The 27769-nt window shown below is 44.7% G+C and overlaps 1 protein-coding gene across 1 annotated transcript in view; it reads left to right on the top strand.

Moving 5' to 3' along the window:
• The window catches only part of CDRT4 (CMT1A duplicated region transcript 4), a 42418-nt gene extending 21263 nt beyond the window's left edge, over positions 1 to 21155 (top strand). Inside the window, exons 3-5 of the mRNA XM_072730400.1 lie at positions 2955 to 3036; positions 15171 to 15245; positions 17318 to 21155. Of these exons, the coding sequence (XP_072586501.1) occupies positions 2967 to 3036; positions 15171 to 15245; positions 17318 to 17775 (603 nt within the window). The 5' untranslated portion in view covers positions 2955 to 2966 and the 3' untranslated portion in view covers positions 17776 to 21155. The remainder of the gene's footprint in view (positions 1 to 2954; positions 3037 to 15170; positions 15246 to 17317) is intronic.
• Positions 21156 to 27769: the final 6614 nt, after the last annotated feature.

Below are 27769 nucleotides of genomic sequence, written 5' to 3'. Positions count from 1 at the left end.
ATCGGGCTACCTACATGGAGCTTGCCTCCCTCTGCCTATGTCTCTGCCTCTATCTCTCTGTGTTTCTCATGAATAAATAAGTAAAATCTTTTTTTAAAAAAGAATGAACAGGAGAGAGAAAGAGAGCACACTCAAGATGGAAACCACAGTTTTTGTAAACCAATCTCCGAGGTGACATTCCACCATTTTACCATATTCTGTTTGTTGGAAGTGAGTCACTAGATGCAGCTCATACTCAAGGGGAGGGTGTTTCATGAGGATGTGAATACCAGGAGGGAATCTTTGGGGGCCATCTTAGAGGCTGCCTACCATAGGCCTTTGGGCCCAGTTACTGTTGAGTCTGTTTGGCCTATGGGATCTGCCACTTTAGCCTTTCTGATGAGCGAGTGGCTATGAGAGGCAGAGGAGAAGCAGCTCTGTGTTTACTCTTACTCTTCCTGGAAGGCGGATACCTTCACAGGCATGGCCTTCTGAGGACTCCTCAGGTGCAAATGATCCTAAACTTCTAAACTAGGTACACTTGGGCTGCCTGGGTTGCTCAGTGGTTGAACAGAGCCTTTGGCTTAGGTGGTGATCCCAAGGTCTTGGGATTGAGTCCTGCATCGGGCTCCCTGCAGGGACCCTGCTTCTCCCTCTGCCTGTGTCTCTGCCTCTCTCTCTCTGTCTCTCATCAATCAATCAATCAATCAATCAATCAATCAAATAAGCAAGGTAACTTAAACTCCAGTCTCCCATCCCATCCCCCCTTCGCCCCAAGGAAAGCAGACAAGCCCAAGACAGGTCTCTCTCTGTGGTCTTTGTCATTTCTGAATAAAGCTCTAGGACACAGTTGCTTTCTCTAGAGTTCATCTAATGCTCAATTTGGGTGCCAATGTTACTTGGTATTCTTGTTCCCAAAATGAGCACTGGTCATAAACCAGAGAAAGGAATTTACACTATTAGTTCAGGGTCTTCAAAACAAAAGCAGACTGTTAGAAAGATCTTTTTGGATCATGAAATACTTTTGCCTGAATTAATTGGATCTTCCTAACCTCCATGAGGCAGGATGTTTCTCATACAGGATGTGAGAAAATGGAGGTTCAGAGAGATTAAATAAATTGCTCAAGATTGGACATAAAGAAATGAAGCTAGATTTTAAAATCAGTTCTCCTGACTCCAATTCCACCCTGAGTCCCTTTTAAAGTTGTTTGCATACCCGAGTCTCCAGATTATTTCTACTGGGAATCTGGCAAGACTTCTTGGCCAAGTTTGCTCATTAAGTCATTCTAGACCAGGACTACAGTGACCTGAGAAGAGAAGTAGAACCCAGCGGGGACAGGGCATATCATAGCTGAAATTTTCAGGGAAGACATGGCTGGTGACTTTAGAGAGTTATATGGTATTTGTGTATGCATGTGTGTACATGTGTGTGTGTGCATGCACATGTTTATGCATGCGTGTGTGTAGTTCATAGACTTTCTCATCCCAAGGACTATACCAGTGTTCTACTCAGGGCTGTGTGTGTATATGTGCATTCGAACACACACATGTCTGCAGGTGGAGACAGATGTATCAGACCTACCTGGGCTCGGGGATGATCCCCAGAGGGTGTCATTTTGGTGAGCAGGTGGTATAAGCAGGGCTGTTGGGACCTGAAAAGTGGGGTGAGATGGGTGAGATGTGGAGACAACAGTATGGCAGCATTTGTGTTAGAAGACTCCCTGAGCCCATCATCTGACTTCTCACTGCTCCAATCTCTTCCCTGATCTTCAACTCAATGTCCATTTTTGATAACACATTTGGTTAATTTCTCCAGCCTGACAACTAGACCACATAATGTTGTTTTGGCATTTTGGAAGATATCACAGTTCTGCATTCATGATGATGACCACAATCCAGCCAGTGGGCTCTTCCCATGTGCTGAGGCCTTGTGCCCAATGCCTTATATGAATTATCTCATGACAAAAATCCTCATGGCTATCCAAGGATATTGCCCCTATTTTATAGATGAGAACACAGAGATTAGGAAGATGAAGTATCTTATTTCTGGTCGCATAGCTAAGAAGTAACTGGACTGTCCTGAGCTCATGCTCTTTGTACTATGCCATACTTTGCTGCAAACAATTGTTTAGCAATGCAGCTTTGCCTTTAAGAACTTCGGCTAATTCCCTTATCAGTTGCCCTCTTGAAATGTTGAAATACACAACGATATCACAGAAACACAACAAGAACAGCAAGGGGAGAGCTGTTTTTCCTGTGGTGCTGCATGAGGGTGGACCTCAAAGGCAAGACCTTCGCTGGGCAGAGGATGTCCACACAACACACTCATAAGGGGCCTGTTCCCCAGATCTTAAAAGCATTTGATGCATTCCCCCACCATGCCAAGGAGACACGTTACAGCCCTCGTTTTTTTTTTTTTTTTTTAATTTTATTTTATGATAGTCACAGAGAGAGAGAGAGAGAGAGAGAGAGAGAGGCAGAGACACAGGCAGAGGGAGAAGCAGGCTCCATGCACCGGGAGCCTGATGTGGGATTCGATCCCGGGTCTCCAGGATCGCGCCCTGGGCCAAAGGCAGGCGCCAATCCACTGCGCCACCCAGGGATTCCCCAGCCCTTGTTTTTTAATTGGGTTTCCGGCTCAACAAAAACTCCTTTTGTCAGAACCTCAAAATTTCCTGGCATGTTACCTACACATATTTTCAATGTGGATAGCAGTGATGTTTCATTGTATAGTATTTGTGTATATTTGTGCCTAGAAAGATTCATTTGAAATTAGTAAATAAATATTTCTCCCCAATTTCAAGAGACCCACCCCTCCTTGACCTCTGGGGGATTACTGGCAATTACTACCTTCTCTTTTAACTGTAGGTAACAGTTTTCTATGTATTCAACTGTCCACTTCCCCCAAAATTAATGATATCAGTTACAATATATTATGTTTTACAAGTTTACCTTTCTCGTTCTATTTTCCCCAGAAACCTAGTTAAATGAACTGCGCCAGAGACTTACAAGAGCTTCCAGATGGGAGAAGGGAGGGCAGGAAGAGATCAGAACAAGGTAAGAAAGTCTGGCCTTAGGTCTTGATGGTAGCCAGTCTTCAAAGTAGGCAACATGTGGGCCAGGAGTTGACTGGAAATTAAAAATCTTACTTCTGACCTTTAAGAAACACAATGCAGGAAGGGAGACAGAGGTATACCGGATAAGTAACATGTAGTAAGATAAATGGCCCTGATCCTTGAGGTACAAGGGGGTGCACGTGTGAGCCCACCGGCAGGGGCTGGCCTGCCTCCCAAGGGAAATATCATTGGAATGGCCCTGGAAAGAGAGATAAAGGGACCAGTGAGATGGGGGTTGGGGATGTGGGGAGCATGGATCTAATTTATAATCATTCTGAGGGAAGAGAATATATCTGTTAAAGGGCAATTTCCTCCAGCATCTACAGATGGAAGATGCCCCAGGTGTGGCATCCTGTGCAGATGAGACCTGGCCCTGTCTGGTGGGAATGGAGGGGACAGGCACATGCTGGACCAGATCGGGATGCATACGCAGGTTAGGAGGGAAAGCAGAGTAGGGCTTGAGTTGGAATTTGGTATGTTTAGACCCTGTGGACTTTTCCTATTAGATAAGGTTTCGCCTTAGCTGCCTCATAAAGCCTGAATCCTGGATGGTCATGGCTCCATGTGCTTGCATCCTACAAGGGAGGTGTATCATTCCCACATTATAGATGGGGAAAACTTAAGTCAGAGAGAGAGAGAGACATGGGAGAAGTGATTGGCCCCCTGGATAGGCATTTAGAATTCCCCTAAGAATTCCTGGGGAAATTGCTGTGGCTATTGCAGGAGCATTCATTTATCTAATGATTTTGATCCCAGTGCCTGGGGACAGAGAATGTGATGAATGAGATCCCTGCTTTTATGGAACCTACCTTCTCATTGGTTAGGAGAAAATAAACAGATGAATAAATCATGGGATATATCAGTCAGGGATGGTGCCATGCATAGAATTGAAATGGGAGATGTGGTAGTGATTGGAGGCTACTCTAGGTTGTCATAGAAGGTCTCATTGAAGAATTCATATTTAGGATGGATCCTGATTCATAGGAAGGAACAACTCAAGTGGAAATCAGGGAAAAGTGCATCCCAGGCAGAGGGAGAGGCTGTAGAACGCTAATATGGGAACAACTTTTTGGGCTTGAGAAGATGAGGAAGACCAGAGAGGCTCTGCAGTGAGTGGTGGGAGGGTGACACTGGCTGAGACCAAAAGGGTAGGCAGGGGCTAGATCAAGGAGAGCTTTGTAGGCCAAGGTAAGGAATTTGCATTGCATCCCAAATGGAACACAGAGCACTGGGGGTACTGGAAGTGGAATGATTTAATTTTAGTTATATTTAAAAATGACCACTCTGAGTCTTTTGTGGAGAAGGAATAGTAAGGATGTGAGTGGAGACAGGGAGACCAGTGAGCAGGTATCCAGGGGTCCAGTGAATCGATGTTGATGTCTTGGACTAGGGTGGAGATGAAGAGAAGTTATATAATGGCAGTGTGGGGGGGTGGGGAGAAGATAATGAACTGGATGTATTAAGTAAAGAAGCAGGAGGAATCGAAGATAGTCTTGAGATTTTAAAATTGGGTGATATGGTGAACAATGGTGCCTTTGAGATGGAAAAGACAGGAGAGGAGCATTTTAGGGAGTAAAGTGGAGAGTTCTGTTTGAGCCATGAAAAATTTGATGTAGACATACAAATGATGATGCAGAGATGACAGTTGGATAATATGCGTTTGGTCTTTGGGGAAGGAGTCAGGTTAGTGCTAAAATTTGGCAAACAGATGAGCTTTGAGGCCAAAGAACTCATTGATGTCATCCTGGGGACATATGGAGAAAGGAGCCCAGAAACCATCAGGGGAATCTGAAAAGGAGGTTGACAAATGACATGGGAGGAAAACGGGTCCATGTAGCATCGTGGAAACCAAGTAGGAAGATGTTTCAAGAACATGATGGTGGTCAACTGGTCAACTATTACTCATGACCACTGCATTTTGGAAGATAAGAGGGGGGAGAAGCCTGGTATGCAGAGGAAGGGCTTTTTTTGACAAGAATATGGGCACTTTATCCATCATATTGGGAGGGAAGGCAGCATACATGCATCATTCATGAGATGATGAGGAAACCAAATATTGATGATGGGGTTATGATGGTACAACAGAAGCCAGTGTGCCAGAAACTGAGGTTGTCAGTGGCTGAGAAGAGAGGCTGGCAACAACCAGGTGGGAAGTGGTGGTAGAGTCTGATAACATGAGCTTCAAAGGAGAAGGGAAGAAACTGGCTTGAGAATGGCAGTGGGGAGTAAGGAGGATGAATTCCCACCTCTAGGTCCAGAAACTTCTGGATTTCTGGGTCATGAGAGGAAAAACAGCCCTCCCTCGAGAGGAGAGAGGGTACATCCTTTGGTGATGATCTGACAAAGCATTCTTGGCAGAAAGTCCCAGGGGCAGGGGTGTCTCCAAATTTCAGTTTCTTATCCTCAGCTTTTCAAAATTTTTTAAAAAAGGATGCTATTTATTTATTTGATAGAGAGAGCTCGCACAAGCAGGGGGAGTAGCAGGGAGAGGGAGATGGAGAAGTAGGCACCCTGCTGAGTAGGGAGCCGGATGCGGGGCTCAATCCCAGGACCCTGGGATCATGACCTGAGCCAAAGGCAGTCACCTAACTGACTGAGCCAGCTTTTCAGATTTTGAACACAATTTTATCAGTTTACTCAAGGCTCTGAATAAACCCCACACCTTTTGATCCCTAACAATTTTCTTCACATATTGTTGTAAATGCTATTTATAATAGGGTTATGTTTGCCTTCCTCTAAGAGCACAGGGGAAGGACAGATTCTCACCCTGGGAGGGTTGGGAAACTTTCTCTCAATGGTTAAGTTATGTTCTGGGTTTTGGGGGACATGCAGCCCCTTAGAAGTGGGAAGTGAGAAGAAGACTCAGGACAAAGGCATGTGGTATATGCCCAGGGCTTGGCCAGTGTGGGGAACAGAAGGGCATCGAATGTACGTGTGTGTGTGTGTGTGTGTGTGTGTGTGTGTGTGTGTGTGTGTGAGGGATTGGGAGGTGATATTGGTAGGAGCCCAGATTGGGAGGCTCTTCTGGGACTAGATTTTAAGGAAGGTTCATTTTTGGAAATTGGTAGCAAATAATTTTTGAGCAGAGGTATGACATGATCAGAACCTTCTCAGTTGTTTTTCTCTGGTGAGAATGTCAGGCTTGGCGTGGTGCTTGAAGGAGCATTCCGTAAATATTTGTTGAATGGATGAATAAATATATTTATAAATGATAATTCTTGTGGCCGCCGTATGGAGGATGAGCTAGAGGGAAAAAGAATAGAGGTGGGAAGACATATTTGAGGAACAGAGCCTGAATTTGGGGCGTGAGAGGGAAGGAGGAGTTGAGTTTCTACCTTGAGTGTCAGGAAGGATGATGATGTGATTGACAGAAGCAGGGCATGGAGCTGGAGGAGATGTTTGTGGAAGTATGGGTCAGGAAAAGACACTGACTTGGGTTTCAAATAGATTTAAATTTGATAAAAAGTCAAAACACTTAGAGAAATTTGTTTAATATGCTGCTGGAAATGAGAATATATTCTCAGAAGACAGGTAGGTCCCAGGAACATGTTTAGGTTAACTATCAAGGTCCTAGTGATACCGAAGAGGTAGAGTGATATGGTTTTGGGGAAGTGATTTTGACCACATTCAGTGGAAAATGATTAATAATTCAGGATGACAATATAATAACTTATAATGGGACATATACCTGAGTAATTTGATATGTCAATTTTCAGAAGACTGCTGAGTAAACAAGAGCAAAAGGGACCACTTTTGTCAACCTCCAAAACCAGTGAGGCCCCCCTCTTCTATTCAGTCACTTCTCAGAGAACAAATATGGGCCTTCCCAGGTCCACAGCATCCTCCTTTGGTGCACTGCTAGAAGAAACTTGTAAACTTTGGAAAGATCTTTTTCATACTTCCTTGCTTTCTCACTAGAAAGGATGATGCACAATTTGACAATTTCTTGATGCCTCAGGTACCTTATCAAGAGCATATATGATTTCATTTGGGAGCAATAATGCTCGAGTGGTCTCACTACAGCTAGCGGGTGGAGTGGGGAATTGGAATTGATGGCTCCTTCACTAAATGGCTCATGCTCATTGCATTTTTGTGGGGAATTGGTTTGCTTTTTGAGGTTTTTTGGTTCCCTCAGCAGTCACTCAGTGCTTTGACAATTGGCTGGAATGCTTTTTACCTCCTTGTTTGGAGATAGTTGTTGAGTGGCTTTCACATGGCTCCCATGCCTTGAGCTCAAGGCACCATATCTTGAAAATTTAGAGTATCTTTCATTGATCTCATTGCTGCCTCCTCACTAACACACACAGTCTTAAAGCATTGCAGCAAGCAGACTGCTTTTGGGGGGCAATATCCCTGTGCATAGCTGGTCTTGTCCTCAGAGAGCTGATACTTTTAAAACTTCTCTCATGACCCTTCGGACTGGGGTGGCAGTGGGAGAGGTTTTAGCTACAGTTCTCCTGCCTGCAGTTTGCCTCATGTTGGCACTGGGAGCCATCGCTCACAGATTTTGTATTAGTTTCCAACCTTATCACTATGGGTTGTGCTCCAGTGAATGATAGACCTTGGTAGGACCCCTAGAGACCATGGCCACAAATATCCTAGTTGCACTTTGTCCATGAAGACAGGGGAGCAGGGAGGAGACTAATCACCTCTCCGGGATGAGAGGGAAATGGCTTTGGCAGTACTGAGATCTTTGGGAGACTAAACACCAGCAGCCGACATTTCCTGAGCACCTTGCTATATTCAGGTTTATAAACAACAGAAGGGCACCAATGCATTCTCCATTTTAAAAGACACTGCCATCACTTACAGTGGCTAAAATTGGAACACTTTAAAATTCCTCAATGCAGGCATGATTCATAATAGTTCATTCACTTGATGGATTACTAAGCAGCCTCTAAAATAACCATGAGGAATCTCTAAGAACGCGAGAAAATACAATCTAATGTCAGGGCAAAAATGATGGATTCAGAAGGATGTGTACAGTTTTTGGCCATAACCATGTAAACAAAGAACAAGAGCACACAAATAAATGTTGTTTGATGGTTATGGGATTTTAAGATTAAAAAACAATGTTTTCCAAGCTTTCTATAATGCTGATGTAGAATTTCTATTATGAGGCTACATACAAATGAATACAACAAAATGCAACTGCCCATTATTGACATGATACATGCCTTGAATTGCTTTTCTAGGAAAGGTGATGATTTGTTCTGATTCCTCCCTGTATGCTAGTGCACAAGGGGACTGGCCACATGCAGGAAGGAGTATGGGACTATGCTAATGACATAGGGCTGTCTTGGCACAGCATTGAAATTAGCCTCCTTCACCTCACCTTCCATTTGTAATAGTGCTGAGTATCCCTCTTCAAAGCTTTCCTTCCTCTCCTCCTTCCCAGATGTCACTTCTTCTATTATGTTCATTTCCATTTTGTAAGTTGTCTTAGGTAGGACTGAAGTTGTTGCTGAGTATGAACGAGGAGATCCAGGACAAAGTATTGTCAAACTCTTAGTTTTCAGGAGGATGATTTGTTTGGATTGAGGTTCAGGTGGGGACAAACTCATCCCAGACATTTGAGAGTTGTGATTTAATCATAATTGGGAGTTTTCTGGGTCCCAAGAGTTGGATGCACCGTGCGATGTGTGAATTTTCTCACATTCTGGCATAAGCTGGGGTAACTGTGTGGTACTGAGGACTTGCTGTCAATGGGACTGATGGAATAATTGAATCCTATAGATTTGCTTTGGTGCTTTGCTTCTAGGCCAAGTTGCAAATGCAAATCCTCTTCTTCAAAACAAACACTGGCCTGGATTCTAGTGCTCTGAACATTTCAAAAGGGGGTGGTCTGGCCCATTGATTGAGGCCAGTCCTGGGAAATGCCGGCCTGTTTCCCCCATGTGTTCTCTAGGTTTACAATGTCCCATTGTTCCAGTGAAGCAGGACTTCCTTTTTCTGATTGATTAAACACTGTGGGGCCACACATTTTCATAGTCCCATTGCTCATGAGCCAGCTGTCAGGCAGAGAGGGTCTCGGAGCAACAAATTCCTGAAAGCCTTTCAGTTTTGATTTCCTGAATCTGAAATTATAATACTATTTCTTGCTGCTTGTTTTTTCCACATTTTTCCTACCTGTCTAGCCTATCCATGTACAAGTGTCCCCAAAATGTCCATTGGAAGGAAAAGGTTGAAAAGCTCTCTTCTTGATTATGACTGTTTGGCTTGTTCCAGAAATTTGATGTTAAAATTTGGAACTTGATCTAAAGATAATATGACTGTATGAGCTTTGTGTCTAATGGGTCTTCATATTACATCTTAAAAATGGAAATTTTAATATTTATGACTGAATAGACCTTGGGTAAATATAAGATTCAGATCTGTAGCTCTAGCTGATTGGTATACAAAGCCCAATGCTGCTTCCCATAGCGGATTTGTAAAGTGCTCATTTAGCGGACTCAATGCTATAGTTCAGATGCAGAAAGGATCCCATATGGAAACAGCCTCTATGATCTGCATACTGGAAGAAGAATGTGGGCCTTGAGCATGTCACTCCCATTAGCCCTGCAACACTGAGGCTAGCATTGAAACCATGCTTGTCCACATTTCCCTTGTCTTTCAAGACTCAGCACTAATTCTTCTTGAATCTGTTTCTTGACATCCCTTGCCACCCAGTCTGAGCTAGGAATCTTGTGGTCTGTCTTCTTCAAGGTGCTGTGAGTTCCTTGAACCAAGGCTGTGCCTCATTCTGCTTTGTGTCTTTAGTACCCACTGCAATACCTGGTACTTGAAGATGCTCAGTAACCATCTGCAGGATGGCTGCTGGGACTTGCTTTGGCCTATGCACAGGGACTTGTCTACTTTTTTTCTCTTGACAATGAAGATAACATGGATTATTCTTTTTGATTTGTTATTGGCACAGAAAACAAATCTGCCCTGTGAGCCTTTGACATTGAGGAGGATAGAGACTCCAAAGCAAGAGGTGAATGTGGAGCATTCACAAGGTGAATGTATGTATAGAAACATTTTCAAGAAGCAATGTATCCCCTTCCCACCACCAAAAATGCTGAATCAGTAATGCCAGGTCTGTGTTAGAAGATGGGTAATTCTTTTTTTTTTTTCTTAAGATTTTATTTATTTATTTGATAGAAAGACAGAGATGGCAACAGAGAGCATGAATGAGGAGGAGAGGGAGAAGCAGGCTCCCACTGAGTAGGGAGGATCCCAGGACCCTGAGATTGTGACCTAAGCTGAAGGCAACCGTTTAACTGACTGAGCCACCAGGGTGCCCCAAAGATGGGCAATTCTGATTAGACTCCCACCTCCCCACCCCAGATGAAGTTAGAGATAGTTGCTTCCCTTAGAGAGAGGGATTGTCTGTATTAGAACATGCTGACAATGACCAACTGTGCTGCCCATCGTGTGCAACTTAACAGAGAGCAATAATGGGCTTGTTTCTCCTCTCCTTGGAGTAGAGTGTATGTGTTTGGGGAGATGAGGTTGGGAAGGTGGCCAGCACATTGTTGCATAAGGAGAGAGGAAGATCACTTGCTCCTCCCCACTCACTCTCCTCTGTCTTAACAGTTCTAGGATTCCCCACATTCCCCAGCATCAGTGTCTCTAAAGACACATCAAACCATTATCTTGTGTGTATCCCCCTAGAGCCCAAGAAGTAGAGATGAGGCTATGATAAGTAGAGATGAGTTTCCATAGCGTTCCCGGGATAGGCAAGGTAGAGAGGTGGAAAGAGTCATGAAGAGAGAGGGCTAATGGGAAGCCTGTTGGATGTGCGCTGTATTTCCCTAGAATGCTGGGGGTCAGAGCATGCATTTGGCCTGTAAGGGAGGAGGCTCTATGTGTCTCCCAGGCAGGGCACTTGGGATGGACGTCAGCACATCAACCACACACTGCACCAAGTTGATTTATGCCCAGGAACATTTCTGCTGATTTTAGAGATAAACCTTCCAAGATGCTAATAGCCTAAGTAGCAGCTTCCTCTCCAGCCAAAATAAATGAAGAGTAGCCAGAGGGCAGAAAAGGAAACAGAGGGCAGGGGAGGATATGCGAGGCTGTGGGGAAGAGGGGGATAACACGCAGAGGTGAAACAAAACTCAGCATCAGTTTCCTGTTTGGGAAATTGTTCTCCTTCTGGGGCCAGCCAATACTCCTAGGTATGGCTCAAGGAGAAGAGTGGGAGATGAGATGCAAACAAGACAAGATGCCTGCAGATTGGAGCAGGGGAGAGAGGAAAGAGGCTGAAGAGAGGAAAATGGGTCTAGTTTCCAAGTGGAGCACAAGGCCCTTATGTAGGCTTATTCTTTTTGGTATGGGCACTTTCTTGGGACCAAGCCTCTGACGCTGATTTCAGAGGAAGTGAGTCATCGAAGATCTGGCTATACCTTGAGCAAGTTCATCCTTCCATCGTCTTATGTCATCACTGTCTCTGCTGCTCAGAGTTCCAAAACAAGGCTGCAGAAGGACATTGCTTTAGAATCCACACAAATGTTTTCCTGGTTACTGGGTCCATGACTTGCTCTACCCAATGAATGAGTGGATGGACATAGGGATGATGCCCTGGTCAAGTGAGATGAGGGGATACTGAATAGCAATCTCCCTTTGGAGGGTTACAGAGCAAGGTAACATATTAGAGTCTCTGAGAAGTGCTGCACTAAAGGAATTTGTTTAACAGACTATTTCTCAAACTTCCCTGACTAAGGGCAGGCCTGCTGTATTTATATTGCTCAACAACATGGATTATGTGAATGGTGCCCCCCTGGATTAAACAATCTATGTGGCCTTATAAAGGGTGTAAGGGTGACTCTTACACCTTACAGGGTGACCCTCGACATGGACAATCCCCCCCTCCCTTTAAGTAATACCAATTAACATCTTGAGAGTTTCTTGTATTCTCTGGGACACGGTTTAGGAAACACTGGATTAAGATAATGTTTTGCCCATCATGAGTGTGCAAATGACATTACTTCCACAGCGTTAGTGGCCTAAAACGTCTGAGTGGGGTTGACTTGTGTCAATGCACTCATCCATCAGTTTTGCCTGGAATCCACAAAATCCCTTTGCGAGATGGTTTCCTGAGATAAGGATGCAGCTTGTGGCCACAGAGGGTGAGATTAGCTTTGCATGAGAACACCATCCAGAGCCAGTTTTCTTAGCTCAGTGTTTAAAGGCTCTGGCTGTCCTTTGATCTAAGTAAATTCTGATTTTGGCAGGTGGTAGTGGAAATGTACTATAGTCCTTTTAAATGTTTAAAGGCCACTGGCATTCAGTACTATGAATATATTTATACATATCTATTCAAGAATCCTTCAATGAAAGTACGTCTTGAAACTGCAGAAGGCCTGAATGATCCCCCGAACCTATTTCTTATTTCTAAGTAGTGAACACTCTGTAAATCTTCCGTGATTTTTGATTGGGTTCCTAGAACAGTGGCTCCCAAAACTTGCTGCACATTAGAACCAAGCTTTTTGATTCTGATGGCTGTATTCCATCCCATTCCAAGTAAATCACAGTGCTGCAGGTGGAGCCAGCATATGAATTTTTAAAAGATCCCTGGTAATTCCAGTGTGCAGCAAAGTTGGAGGACTGCCAGTTTAGAAGCACTTTCATTTCTGGACAGTTTATTCTAACGGCCATACCTCTGTGAGAGAAACAGGGCAAAGATTCATCTTCATCTCCCAAGTGAGATAATGGAGGTCCTAAGAGGTTAAGGAACATGATCAAGGTCACAAATTTGTGTCAGATTCCAGGTACGTGTCATTCCTTTGATTTTATTTAGGCCAAGGCCAGCATATCAGATGAGATTCTGGAAATGGTGGGACAAGAGATTGGTGGGAGGAGCTGGGCTTGAAAATCCAGTGTATTGAACATAGGCCTTTGTGCCTGTAGGAGAAACAAGAAACCCACTTCAATCTTATGCCTCCAGCCCCTCCCATCAATGCTGTTTCTGTCTGTAGACTGCTGCTCTGCATTTCATTTATAGGGATACAAAATGGAACCTTTGTGCCAGAGTTGAAGGAAATTATAAAAGCCCACAGCTTGTCTTCAGACTTAATGTCAACTATTTGTCTCCTTTATTTTCAAACAAACAAGTCCTCCCCATGAGTTCTGAGGCGGTCTCAAACATTCCCTGCCTTGGGTTTGTAGTTCTCTGGTTCCTGCATCAGCAGGTATGGCAAAAACTTACCATTCCATAGAATTGTTGATCATCCACAGAAGGCTGTGGGATCCAGTGAGATATGGTGAAAGGCTTTGAGGAAGATGTTGGGTTACACAAATGCACGCTGGCACTGAAACAAATAATTTGCTAAGACCTGAACCTCTTTGAGGCTTCAAGCTTTATTAACTAGAAACTTAGAAGCAAGAATGAATGGCATTATCCAAAATTCCCCAAATATCATGAATTCAAAACATTATCCCATCATCCAGCATGATGGATTAATCCTATTGTACATATGGAGAGAGGTACAAACACATTTTTAACAGTTATACAGATATGGGGGATAAGCCAAGAATCTCTTCCATTGGAGGTGAACAGGCATGGGATGACATCCTCTACATTACTGGAGACTTGGGATGGGTGGCTTGTAATTCTGAGATCTATGGTGGGTCTCAGAAGGAGAAAAGGAACTTTCTTTTTTAGTTGTTTATTATTACCTGAAGCTATAGGTTAGAGGTCTGTGTGAACATCATTTCTTCTCTAACTTCAGAAAAATGATACTGTAAATTCTCCTAAAAATGTGTTGTGAAAGCTTACCTCTCAGATGGAACAGTAGGGACTCCATAAGGCCTGGATCTAAATAGGCTTGACAAAAAGTAGAATTTTTTTTTAAAGAGTATGAAAAAATGTCTAGGACGCTATCCTTTGTTAAGTGTGTTATAATAAAATGCTGACACTGGTGATAACTTACTTTAGAAACATAGTAGGATTTAAGGTTGACCTTGTCAGTAACATATTTGCATTCCACAAAGGTTCCTGGGTTAGGAGGCAAAAAAGGAGATGGAAAACCTGGGAATTTGCTTATCTTAGGGGAGTGTTTCACATCTGAACAAGTCAACCCTTGCAGATGTTGCAGCAGAAACATGTAGAATCATTATTCAGTCTAAACCAGCACTACTTAGTGTGTGGTCCCCAGACCAGCAGCCTCTCCTGGGAGCTTCCTGAAAGTGCAAATTCTTTGGTCCCCAGAGCAGATCTACTGAATCAGAATCGCAGGAGTGTGGGTCACCGAGTGTCCGTCCGTGCTTTTACAAGCTCCCCAGGCAATGGTAGTGTTCACTCAAGTTTCAGAAGCCCTGCTTGCGACTGGTGGTTCTCATGGTGTGGTCTCCTGACTCACAGCCCCAGCATCACCTGGGAACTTGTTAAAAACCATCTGAGACTTTTTTCACTGGACATTGGCAGGGGGTGGTAGAAATGCTCCACGACATTTCAAATGTTCAAGGGCCACAGAAATATCCCATTCCGAACACACAAAATGATGAGTTCTTGGCTAAAAACTCTCAGATGCGCATTTTCCAGTCTTAGAACTGGAAAGGAATTACAGAGGTCTCTAGGACCTGTTTCTTGTCAGTAGGAGTTAATTATAAAACCTTATACATCGTCAGCATTTCCCTCCCCACCTCTGATGTTGAACATGGATTGTTGAATCAGGAACTCTAGAGGCAGGGCTCAGCACTCTGTGTTTTAACAAGTCCTCTGGGCTGATGCACCTGCCAGTTTCAGAACCATTGGAACACGGTTCCCATCAAACTGTCTACACACATGGCCATGTAGAGCACTGAGAGTTTTCTATTTCATCCTGTTCTTGGGGCCTGTGCATTGACTCCTGACAGCTGCCCTTCGCTGCCACTCCTCCTCTCCCCAGTGGCAGTGGAGAAGTGTAGCCAGGATATAGAAACTTGGCCCAGTCCATGACCATGGTTGGACCCTGGCAGAGTAGATGACATTTACTGTGACCTCTTGTGCTGAGCCCACCTTGCATCTTCCCAGCTCCATGGATGGTGCATCCTCTTCTCTCAGGTCACCCTGTGGTAGCCCTGGCTAACAAGTGTATTTTCCCCAAGGTATTTGGACCTTCGGTATGAAGAACTCTTTAGTGATGGAGGTGATTGATGCAAGAAAGATGAAGACAGAGGAAGGTAGGGCTTGGGGCCTTAGCAGTGGGAGCTCCTGCTACTAGCTGAGAGCTAAAGCTAAAGATCTGGGGTGGGAAGACATAGAGGTAGGGCTTGAGGTGGCCACTCTTGTTACACAGAGTATGTAGCATGCCCTGGAGAGGAAGGAGGGCTGCTCCTCTATTTTGCTTCAGTTGAGTATAGTTTCACCCTATACAAGCAAATGCCTTAACCTGCAAGATCTTTGCATTTTTTTTTAAAATTTTTTTTTAATTTATTTATGATAGTCACAGAGAGAGAGAGAGAGGCAGAGACACAGGCAGAGGGAGAAGCAGGCTCCATGCACCGGGAGCCCGACGTGGGATTCGATCCCGGGCCTCCAGGATCGCGCCCCGGGCCAAAGGCAGGCGCCAAACCGCTGCGCCACCCAGGGATCCCCGATCTCTGCATTTTTAAAAAAAAGACTTTAATTTTAAGTAATCTCTACACCGAACGTGGGGCTCGAACTCACAACCCTGAGACCAGTAGTTGTATGCTCTACTGACCAAGCCAGCCCAGCGCCCCCAGATCTTTGCATTTTGCATTTGCTTTGAGGAGACAAAAATGAACCATTGGGTCTGCACTTGGAAGCTTTAATGTGCATTTTTTTAGGGAGAGGTGATGTCACACATCTTGCCTTCCTCAGGCAGAATGATACACAACTCTTGCAGGGAGATGAAGCCCTTCACAACACTTTCTCTACTGACAGATCTGTCCCTAGATGAGTTTCAGCTCCTGAATGTCCATGAGGCAGCCTGGGAATAACTATATGATCTGCATTTTCTCTGATTATCCCAAGTGATGGTGTTTTTCACTGAATTTAGGTTGGAGATGGCAAGAGCAACCTTTTAACTTTCTTGTCTCTCAACCCCCTATTGAAATGATCAAAGTATGCACCATTTGAGAAAACAGGGAATGTAGCACCAGCGGGAGAGACATCATGAGGCATTTCTGCTTGATGGAGTGAAGTTGCAAAAGGAAGAGGTAGGGACTGACCTGCCCATGATTTGGTATCTATAAAGGAACAGGCTGCTTGGCAAACTCATGAATAGAATTTTCTAGTAAAGCTTCCTTAACCCAAATACCCAAAAACTTCTGGCCAGCACTATAGTGAAAAGCTAAGGATTTCTGAGCCTGTTAGATTTGACTTCAAATCCACTGTTTGCTAGTTATGCAAGCTAGTCAGCCTTGGTCTCATCCTCAGCTAACTGGAGGATAACACCCATTGAAAGGTATAACAGGGATTAAATGAAACAATCCAGGCAAGGACACATGGCCAAAATGTTCATAGTTACCATTTACTGACTATTACATGCCAGGTACTGTGCTAACAGCTTCACATAACTTATTTCCTTTAACCCACAAAGGCTCTATGAAGTTGGTCTTATTCTCACCATGATTTTACACACAAGGCGACTAAGGTTTAGAAAGGCTAAGGGGCTTCTCCAGATTCACAGTGATTATGCAAATATAGAAAGAATTTGGACTCAACCAGTCTAATTGCAAAGCCCAAGCTTTCAGGCCCTAAACTGAACTGCTCCAAGTTTTATTTAATCCTTACCATTGCCTCATGGTAACCATTTTGTTGGTGAAAAAAAATAGAAGTTCAGAATCTAAATAATTTGATGTTATACAAAGATCTGAAGCCAAGCCTGCTGGACTCCCAAGTTCCCTACCCTTTACTGCCATGCTGTTCTTTCATTGATGCATACCATGAAATGTCATTCTGTCTTCCATCTTTTTTTTTTTAAGATTTTACTTATTTATTCATGAGAAACACACAGTTTCAGAGGCAGAGAAACAGGCAGAGGGAGTCCGATGTGGGACTCGATCCTGGGACTCCAGGATCATGTCCTGAGCCAAAGGCAGATGCTCAACCACTGAGTCACCCAGGTGTCCCTGTCTCCCGTCTTTGGATTCAATTTTTTCCCCCACTGAAAACACGGGGTATAAGGCCAATTATGCAAGAGGGGAAAAATTCAAAATGTGGTTCTTTGAAGAACTGAATGATTGTATGCAAGTGCTGCTAAATCATGTATATTTCTATTTTCTGGTAGAACTCACAGAAAACATTGGGCTTCCCCTGAATATGCTTGAAAAACACAGCCCTTGGCCAGCCTATGTCACATATATGTCTCCAATGGTGAAAAGACTCATTGAGAAAAGCAAAGCTAGAGACCTGGAATGCAAGCAAGCATTTGAGGAAAGCCAACGGACATCCAGGCAGAGCAAGCCTTCCAGCATCACACACCTGAAAAGGAGAAAGTCATCTAAGTCCTCTGGAAATGTGGTGTTGAAGGACACGAGGTCAGAGGCCATGTTATCGATGTGGAGCTCGTACTCTGTACCGACTGTGGGTCCTACTGTTATCCCGGAGCCAATGTGCCTTCATACGGATTCCAGAGAAAATCCCACTGCAAACTATAACAAGATCATCTTCCCTCGAAAACCTATGATGAGGATGCTTCCGTACAGCTCCCTTCTAGCCAGCAAGGAAAAACATTCAAATATTTAGCAGGGAGTCCCTGCTGTCATCCCCCCAAGATTGTACAGCAATTAAGCTCCATTTGCCACAAATTTCACTATGTCCTTTAAATGTGAACTTATCTCTGCTTGTGCACAAGTTGGCTGAGATAAACCAGATCTGAATGTGGGTCGTGGGTGGGTGGGCACGCGCCCTCGAGCATCACAGTCAGATGGGCTGGGAAGCCCCACGCTCTACTTCCTGCCATAGATGCCTGGAACCTGAGGGTGAATTAGTCCCAGTCCAGGCAGGGCACAGAAATCACGCCAGTTATGATGCCAGAGATAATCTGATGTAAAGAATTACTAATCAGGTAACGGAAAAGGAGGAAGAGAACACAAGGGTATTTGTGGAAGTAGCCACCTGCAGGAGGCAGGTTTCCTGGCTGGGAGAACAAAGGGAACATATTGAACTCATGAAAAGTTAGGCATTTGGAGAAGGGGCATGTGGGATGAATCTCAGATTTCTGAAGCGGAGGAGACAGGGATGCTTCTCAACTGGTACTGGTGTCGCTGAGCTTGGAAGAAAGTTCCAGAGGGGTTGGTACCTTAGTCTCTGAGGAGGGGAAGCTGTTTGGCTGAGGTTGGTTCTGTGATTGTTAAGAAAACCAAAAAGTGGACTCCAATGCTTCTGGAAGAAACTGACACTGCCCAAGTGAACAAGAAGCGTTGCCAGTGGAGACAGACAGGGACAGGAAGCCCACAGAGGTAAACAGGAAGCAAACTAGGAGAGAATTCCTTCCTCCTCTTCCAGTCTCACAGGTTCCCCCACCCTGGAACCATGACGGGCAGAGCCTATCAGAGACGAAAGCAGGAATGTGGTTTGGGGAATCCCAAATCCCAGCATCTCAGCATAGGATAAAAGGATACACTTGAAGCCAAGAGAGCATTAGCTTCAGAACTCTAGCATGGTGGTGTGCTGGGTGATTCCACCTTGCTCCACCTGGCACCTGAGCTTCGTATTGAGATGTTTTTTTTCCTTGGTAGGTTTACAAAGTAGCAGTGGGGGTGTGAGTGTCCCCTGGCTGAGAAGTAGGGGATTTTCTCCCCTGTACTACTTAAAGACTTGCCTTGTGGAGTAGAGTTGGCAGGGGAGAAGTTGCTGGCTAGACCCCAGCTGTTATTTGTCAGACCACACTTAGCATTGGTCGTGCTCTGGGCAGTTCCCAATTGGCCCCAAAGCAAGCGATGTTAAACTTAGTCTCAGGGCGGACAGACTTTGTCTTTAGAGGCAAAGGGAATCTGGTTATGATAGGGAGACCTAGCTGATCTCACAATTGGGGTTTATCTAGAGAGCAATGCAAGGCTTCGTTGGCAGCTTTTCTTTTCTTTGACTTCACCTGAATTTCTGTGTTTCCATTCATGAAGTGGTTAAGAGCCATCGTGCTTCCCCTCATGGAGATGTAGAGGATGTGGTGGGCAAGTTGATATAGATGCCATTGGAAGAAGTCAGATCTGCCCTCCACGTGTATTGTCACCATATGGGAGTCTTGCAGAAACTTTGGCACTCACGTTTGGTGCTGTGAGTAGTGTTGGCCCAGCCACATAAATTAGGAGCTCCGGACCTATTCCTGGATTGTCAGCTTTCGGCCAGAATGAATTCTTGCAAAAATATAGGTGGCCTCCAGTGAATCTGAATGACTGTATTTTGCATCCGTGGATCATTTATAGACACAGAGGCAGGTGAGAAATTCCTCCAACAAGAATTTTTATCTCTTCTAGCCTTTTATGGGAGTTTATAGCCATGGAGTAGATTTGGGAATGGATTTGTCTATTCTGGGAGCACCAGCGATGTCTCTGAGGTTCTCATGAACAAAGCTAGTCCCACCAAATGTCTAACATTGCGTGTTAGAATTTATAAAGATTTGGGATTATTTCTTCCAACCCTTCTGAGGGTGGAGTAGTTCTGGTCGTTTTTTTTTTTTTTTTGAGTTTTCTAGGTGTTTAATAGTTTTTACAAAAGAATCTGTATACTCTCTAAAGTGATTGCTTTATAGGTAACATTGTTTAGATTAAGTTAATTCTCAGCCTATTATAACAACACGAGCATGAGTGGAAGGACGTTATTAACACCTTATGTTGTGATGAAGATTGCTTGTATCTGGGACTATAGTCCAGACATGCTGCCTCCTAAGATAGTTTTAAGAAAGAAAAAGTTTAATTCTTTTTGAATTAGGGGACACTACTTGAGCCCAAGCTGGGGTTCACAGCCCAGCCACTGTGGGCATCTGGCCAGCCATGACTAACCTTTGCATGAGCACCGAGGGGGCTACAGGGAAAAAGCAGTTGAACAAGACCAGCTGGACCCAGTATTGAAGCCTCAGTCATTGGGGGAGGGAGGATGATCCTCAGTAATCCATGGTGCTTACATTTATCTTCTGCTCCAGACCTCCCTGAGCGTGATGGAGGTGGGGACCCGTGAGTCAAACTCCTAAAAGGCTCTTTTCCTAAAACCCTAGAAAGCCCTGGAGTATGTACAGAAAGGGGGAGGAGAGCTTCTCGATTTCACAACACAGCAGCATGCAGGGTCCCACTCACTGTCCTGGGTCTGGCAGAGGCCAGTGGAGGCTTGGTGGCACCAGCTTTGCTCACAAGAACCTGAGAGAGATCCCCGAGGCTCCCAGAACAGGCACATAGCCCTTCTGGGGGCTGAACTCTGACCCAAGCAGGCAGGGGCATGGAATGGAATAGGGATTCTTCCTAATGTAACCTCATCCTTGGCCAGTCCCAGCTGGAGCGGTCTGGGCTATCCCCGGGTCCTCTGAACATGTTGAACTTCCGTCTCTAAGAGGGGACTAGCTTTCTCTGATGTTCCACAGCCTCTTCTAATTTCTCTCCTTGGCATCTGGAATTTTCTGTTTGGCAGGAGAGCTGCTTCACTTAGTCTCTCTGCTGTAGTAGGTTTATGAAACACCAGAATCTGTATTTTGCTGGCCCTTCTGCGTTGCTCTGTAACCAAGGCCTCATTCCAACACATACCGAGTAGCTGTTTTTGAACAAATTCTTTGGCTCCTGCGCACAATATGGTATTTACCCATTTGCAAATTCCACCGTTGGTGTTTAAACAGTAATGCTTGACCTCGACCGCTGGTCATTTTCACTCTGGTGGGTCTGTAAAGACATCAGATAGTCCCGCATTCTGCGATGTCTCAGCCGTGACCCAGGACCACGTCTTGAAGATTAAGCTGCTTGACCAATAAGATGCTGCCAGAAAGCCCTCCAGGAGGTAACTGTGCAAACCTGAGGTGTGTGCAAGCCAAATAGTTGGGGGTGGCCTGGGAGTTCTCTGACTGGCATGGGAGGCCTCGTGGGACCAAGACAGAGGGGCCTTCAAGAGTGGTGGACTTTAATAAACATCATGTGTGACCAGCACAGCATGAGCAGCTAATCTTCTTCCTTTTCTTGACCCAAGGTCTTCATGTAGGAGGCATGAAGGCGTTGCTGTGGTCCCCTTAGTCATTTTTGTTAGGACAGGGAGAACAAAATACAGGTCCCCGAAGGTAGGGATTTTGACCCTCAGGCTTTGATAAGGGTCCTCGGAGGTAGCCGAGAAGTTCCACAGAACAAGAGATACAGCTCAGGAATCCCAACCATGTGTGTGTGGAGACAGAAAACCAGAAGCAGCAGGAATCCCAGGCCCGCAACCTCGCTCCATGGGTCAACAGAGGTGGTAAAAAGATCATAAAAGTGCTTTCTTTGTGAGATGTGTGCGAGCAAATGGACACATCTAGACAATGTGGCTCTTTTCAGCCTGGGCTGAGTCATTCATTCCTAGAAGCTTTTTGGTATCCCCACCCTTCTCGAGTGACCGTACATTTTCAGAGCCCGCACTTTATCAGTGCCAGATAAGAGAGGACAGAATGAGAGAGTAGTGAGGGTGGAGAGGGTTGGGGGAGGGAGTAAACAGGGACCTGAGATGGTGATCCCCTGTCATCAGAGCCTGGACTGAAGCTCAGGCCTGGGTTTATGTTTGTCAAGTAATCAGGAAATACTTCCTCTTCCTCCCTCTTCCTCACCACCCCCTCCTCCATCCCAAGCTCTTACCCAGGACCCAGAGCTACAGCCAGCTACTGAGGTTACACTACAGCATGAGAGATTTCTCTGGGACTTTGGGGGTGGGGTGCAGTCAGGGCCAGTAGAGTACAGAAACACCTCAATTTTAGGTGGAACCTGCTGCCCACCCCCCTATTCTGTGCTTTGATCCAAACCACGACCTGGTTTCTATACAGTACAGGGAAGAATAAACAGTGTCATGAAAAAGATATTGGACCTGGTGTCGAGAGCCCCATCTCTTCTCTCACGCTTTATATTCTAGGGCAAATGAAAATCCCCAGCCCACCCAATGCCCTTCTAGAAAGCACATCTTGCTGGGGGCCTTGCAAGTCTCATGGAATCAACTCATTTCCTGTCTAGACTCAGTTGCTCAGCCCCCAAAACACTGCATTATTTGGGGTCCACAAATAATGTGCAAGACAAAGATGTGCAAAGACACCACATTTCAGGCAAACCGCCTCGTTAGAATCATTTCTGTGTGCCTGCCAGTCGGGAAGACTCCTGTGGAGAGTGAAATTAGTACCAGAGAAAGAGATAGCTGGAAAGAAGCTCACCTGAGTGTGCCAGGCCCTCTGCACACACTTTTGTGTGTTATAGATTGTCCTTGTGCATTTTACTGTCCTTAGGATTGTATCCTTGCTGGCCTAGCTGGCTAGCTAACACTGGGGTCAGTGAACTCCTTTGGGATGGGAACACGGGCTCTCATTCCCAAGCTAGGCTGCTCCCCTGTTCCCACATCGTTTTCTCTACCCGAGTTTCACCGAGGCAGGCAGTCCTGATGGTGTACCCTCAAGCAGGGCAGGTGTATTCAGTTAGTGGCCCTGACCCGCAGGTTCAGCTATGACACCCTCTTCTGTGAAGCAGCTTTATTGGAACCCCCTCCTTACCAGGCATGCGTACTCCGAGCCCATCCCCTGTGTGCCGCTGGACCAGCAGAGCTTGGGTGGAGAGGCTGAGTGCCATGGGATCTGGGTAAGGTCAGTCCCACTGCCACGCTGCCAGAGCCTGGCACATAGTAGGTGCTCAACTACTTCTTGAGCAGAAGTAGTTTTACAACGGCAAGTCCTAACACCCCAAACAAAATGCCCTGGGGAGAGATGGTTTCTTTCCTAATGTCCAGAGGCTGGAAAAACCACTTGACCAGAAAAGTTTGCATTGAGTTGGCAGCTTTGCTATAAAGTTCCTTCTAGACCTGATACAACGATTCAGGTAAAAAAATATAGCATGTACCCCTGACATGTCCTTCCTTATAGGATCTCGGGGGCCCAAGAGGCAGGCTCTGAAAACTGAACATCTGGTTCCTCTGTTTAATGACCAACCCATGTGTCTATGATGGTTCTAAATTGACATTATTTTCTCTCTCACCTTTGTCAGAAGGGATGCAATTTCCCAGACCTGATTCCTCCTCCCCCTTCCCACATTTGCAGCCATGCCAATGGGAACAGAGTGCTCGCTTGTGCTGGGGGCCCCAGCCGTGAAGGTGGCATGCTCAGGCTTACCTCTGGGAGTGGAGACGGCGGACAATCACAATCCTGGTGCACGTTACACAGAAGCCCTGGGGTTCTGTGACAGCGTATTTTCCTTAGGCTCCTGACCTGTTCCCTCCAATCTCATGAAAAAGGGATTACGGAAAGAGGCAAGATTAGTATCAGGACAGCTGCTCATAAAAAAAAATTTGCCATGAGCAAATTTTTTGGCCACGTTGAATTTTTTTAGTGGCCTGGTGAGTTTTTCAAACTTTGCAAAGCTGCCTCCAGTTTATGCTTGGCCCCAATTCTCATGTTTGTTTCTGTTGCACCATGGAGTCATCATCCAGCTCGGGCATGCTTTGGGGTTGGGGCTCTCCCTCTCAACCCCTCGCAGCAACACAGAGACAGTGCTTACATTTGCACACTGCTTGTTCCAGGACACTCACTCCTTGCCTGCCTTTCTGTCCTGGAAGACTGGCCTGGGCAGGTTCAAAGGAGACCTCAGGGCTCTTTTACTGTCCCGACTGGACCCTGGGCAAGGAGCCAGGCCCAGGCATCCAGCACTGGCCCCTGGCCCTTTGGACCTGAATGGGACTTCCCTGAGTCTCCAGAGCAAAAGGATCATCAGGTCTACCTTTCCACTTCTCTACGTCTTCTCTACGACAGACAGCCCTACTTCCTACCACCTTTTCCAGGTTTCTGTAGGCTCCTCTGTGGACTTGGGGCAAGGTGTGTTTCCACCCACGGAGAAAGCAGTGCGCTGTTTCATGGCTCCCCCTTCTTGACATTGCCCTTGCACCATCTGCTTCCTCCCTCGACTCTCTTCCCTTCCATTCGATCTTAAATTAATTAATTAATTTTTGTCATTTCAAAGTTAAATGATGTTGGTTTTAAGTGACTCGGCCTCCCTGAAATATAAGTGATCAAGGTGACTTTGAACTCACAAACTTTAGGAGATGCATGTCCCCTTAATGTTCAGATACCAAGAGTCTGAGCCTCCAACCCAAAGACAACAGGAAGTCCCCAGGTACTTTGTGGGGGTAACTCTGAGGAATGCTTGTATATTCCAGAAAACCTTCGTTGTGGCCATTGGTCAGTCTGTACCTATAATCACCTTGGTGATCATAACTAATGATACTGTATTACATACAGCATTGCCTCTAGGTCCTAGGTCAGTGCTGTCTGGCTTCTTCCCAACCTAGCCTTTGGGTGTCCATGAAGCCTCCTGAAGCACAGCTCTGTCCAGATGGTAACAGTCAATGAGTCTACTCTGAAGACTCGGAATCACAGAAGCACAGTAATTGATACCAGAAGCATCTACTCTGGGAGGCCTACAAATCTTAATCTGATTTCTGTTACCTAGTGAGGAACAGCTCGACTTCCAACACAGATCTCAGTGCATCTTCATTAACTCACAATCCAGGCCTAATTGCACCTTACTCCCGGAGATCCAAAAGCCGCTTCCCTCCTCCTTGTCAATAGCCCTGTCAATAGCCTCCCTCTGTTCTTGATTGCAAATAAAATTGCCACCAGGAATACCAACTGCCCCTTATTCATAAGATATGGTTTAGTTTCCCTGGCCTGGAAAAGACAATCACAATATAGTGCATTTGGGACTTCAGAACACTTCAGCAGAACAGAGGGCTTTTGTTTCACCCTCTTTATGGTCCTGCTTCCAAAGTGTGAGGAAGTTATACCTTCTGATGACCAAAAGTGAGTAGCTCTTGGACACACACACAATAGCAGCAACTCCACTCCCATGGCCATCACCTTCACCACCACCACTAATGCCACCACCATGACCATCAGCTTCACCACCATCACCACCACCACCATCTTCATCTGTAGCCCTATCTTTGCCACCATCACCACCAAATCACCACTGAACATATTTGTGGAAGTGCAGCCCTTATTTACTTATTCAGAACAGCCTCAATAAAAGATCTATTTTATAAATCCGACAAAGAAAGACAAATAGGGCAGGATATCACTTATACATGGATTCTAAAAAAGCTGAACTCGGAGAAACAGATGTAGAGTGGTTTCCAGGGGCCTGGGAGTGGGAAGTGGGGAGATATTGGTCAAAGGATACAAATTTCCAGTTACAAGGTTAACAAGTTCTAGGGATCAATGTATAACCTGGTGATTATAACTAATGATACTGTATTATATACTTGAAAGTTATTAAGAAGATTTAAAATTTTCTTGCTATAATAATAAGTAATTAGGCGACAGAATGGAGGTGTTAACTAATGCTATGGTAGTAATCATTTTGCAATACATAAATGTATCAAATCAACACATTATATACCTTAAACTTACACAATGTTATATATCAATTATATCTCAAGAAAGCTGGGAAAAAAGACCACGAGAGACATCTGAATTTCACTGACACTGGACACCCTACATCAATATCCTGTACATCTACACAATCAACAAATTCTCCAAAGTGATCTCTCACAGAAGTAAAGGAGGAATTGACCCCCAGACAAGGGCTGAACTTCTAGATGGCAGAAACAATCACAGTTCTTCATTTGAGTCCCACAAATAGAATTCAGGAGTTCATGAACTTGGATGTCAAAAAAAATTACATCTTTCCACCGACCTCTCAGTGAGTTTTAGCACTTGGGTGAAGTGTTCACAGTACCTACAACTTTGTCACTGGTAGGAATTACAGACATTTTCACACCGCATGATGGTTGTGGACATCTTGAAGTATTGTGCATGCTTATTGCTCATTACTTTTTTGAAGTGATGATAGGCATTAGGCTTGCTGCTACATCTTGTTACATAATGCATGAATAAAACCCATAGGACAAAAACATCTGTTTTATTTTATTTTTTTTTAATTTTTTTTTTATTTATGATAGTCACAGAGAGAGAGAGAGAGAGAGAGAGGCAGAGACACAGGCAGAGGGAGAAGCAGGCTCCATGCACCGGGAGCCCAATGTGGGATTCGATCCCGGGTCTCCAGGATCGCGCCTTGGGCCAAAGACAGGCGCCAAACCGCTGCGCCACCCAGGGATCCCAAAAACATCTGTTTTAAACAATATTTTGATTATTTCATTTTAAAATAATTAGTTTCCTTTTTTGGTCCTATGCATCTTATATAAAAGATGTTAAGAACCCCTGACATAGATTCAGCTTTTGTGACTTCAATACATTTTTGATCTTCTTTTATTGAGCATCTAGAGTAAATAGTGGAAATCTCTCCCTCTTGATGTCTACTCAGCACGTAATCATTGTTTACAGTTGGCATATAACCTTGTAGACTCTTTTTCAAAGCAGATACAGATATATTTAGTATATGTATATACATAATATACACGTATCATAATACATATGGCCTTTTTTTTAATGGAATCACTCACTATCCATATTCTGCAGCTTGCTTTTTTCGCTTGACAGCTCTTCCCATTGAGGTACATAAATTGCCTCCATCCTTTTGGATCGCTTTGAGGGGCCAGAGTTCCTTTACCCATTCCTAATGGATGTGCAGGTTGATTCCAATTTCCCTCCTATTCTGATTATTGCTGCAGTGAACCTGGATGCTTTCCCTGAGGGATCCTCTCTCCTCACCTTCTCATGCCCATGTCCTTGAGTGTCTCAGCCACTTTTGAGGATCTGTTCCTGAGGAAATTGAGGTGAGTGGGCTATCATGTAGGGGAGCCCCATATTTGAGCTGCTTTTGCCATAAGCTCTTGAGACACCCATGTGCCTGTCATTGGGAGAGTTCTGGCCTCTAAAATGCTCAAGCAGGATGATCAGAGATGCTGATGCTCAGGTGATCTCACAACAGGATAACTGTGAATCAAAACAGGGGTAGTAACTACTTCACTCTTCTTTTTATGGCCTCTAGGCCCTGCACAGCATCTTATTCAGGGGTCCTTGTACAGTTGCACAGGCTGAGTACTACACCACTTCACAATGATGGGGGGAGGGACACAGGTTCACATAGACTCTAATGTGAATGAAACTCCTTGAGTAGCATAACATGACAATCCTGGCCTGTTAGGTAGAAATGGCTATATTAATGTATTTATTTATTTATTATTTAAAAATTTTATTTAAATTCAATTAATTAACATATAAAGTATTATTGGTTTTAGATGTAGAGATCACTGATTCATCAGCCTTATTTAATTCTCAGTGCTCATTACATCATGTGACTTCCTTAATATATATCACCCAGTTACCCCATCGCCTCACATTCCTCACCTCTAGTGACCCTCAGTTTGTTTCCTATGATTAAGATGATTGTCTTTACAAAGACAGGACCTTACAAAATACATTTTTTTTAAAAGATTTTAAGTAATCTGTACACCCAATGTGGGACTTGAACCTATAACCCTGAGATCAAGGTCACACACTCTACCAACTGTGCCAGCCATGTAGCACATTTCCTTGGTTTTTGTCACTTAACAATACATCGTCATGGATGTGCTTAAAGTCAACAGGTAG

Source organism: Vulpes vulpes, chromosome 12, assembly GCF_048418805.1.
Source record: "Vulpes vulpes isolate BD-2025 chromosome 12, VulVul3, whole genome shotgun sequence".
NCBI lineage: Eukaryota > Metazoa > Chordata > Mammalia > Carnivora > Canidae > Vulpes > Vulpes vulpes.
This window is presented reverse-complemented; position numbering and strand designations above follow the sequence as displayed.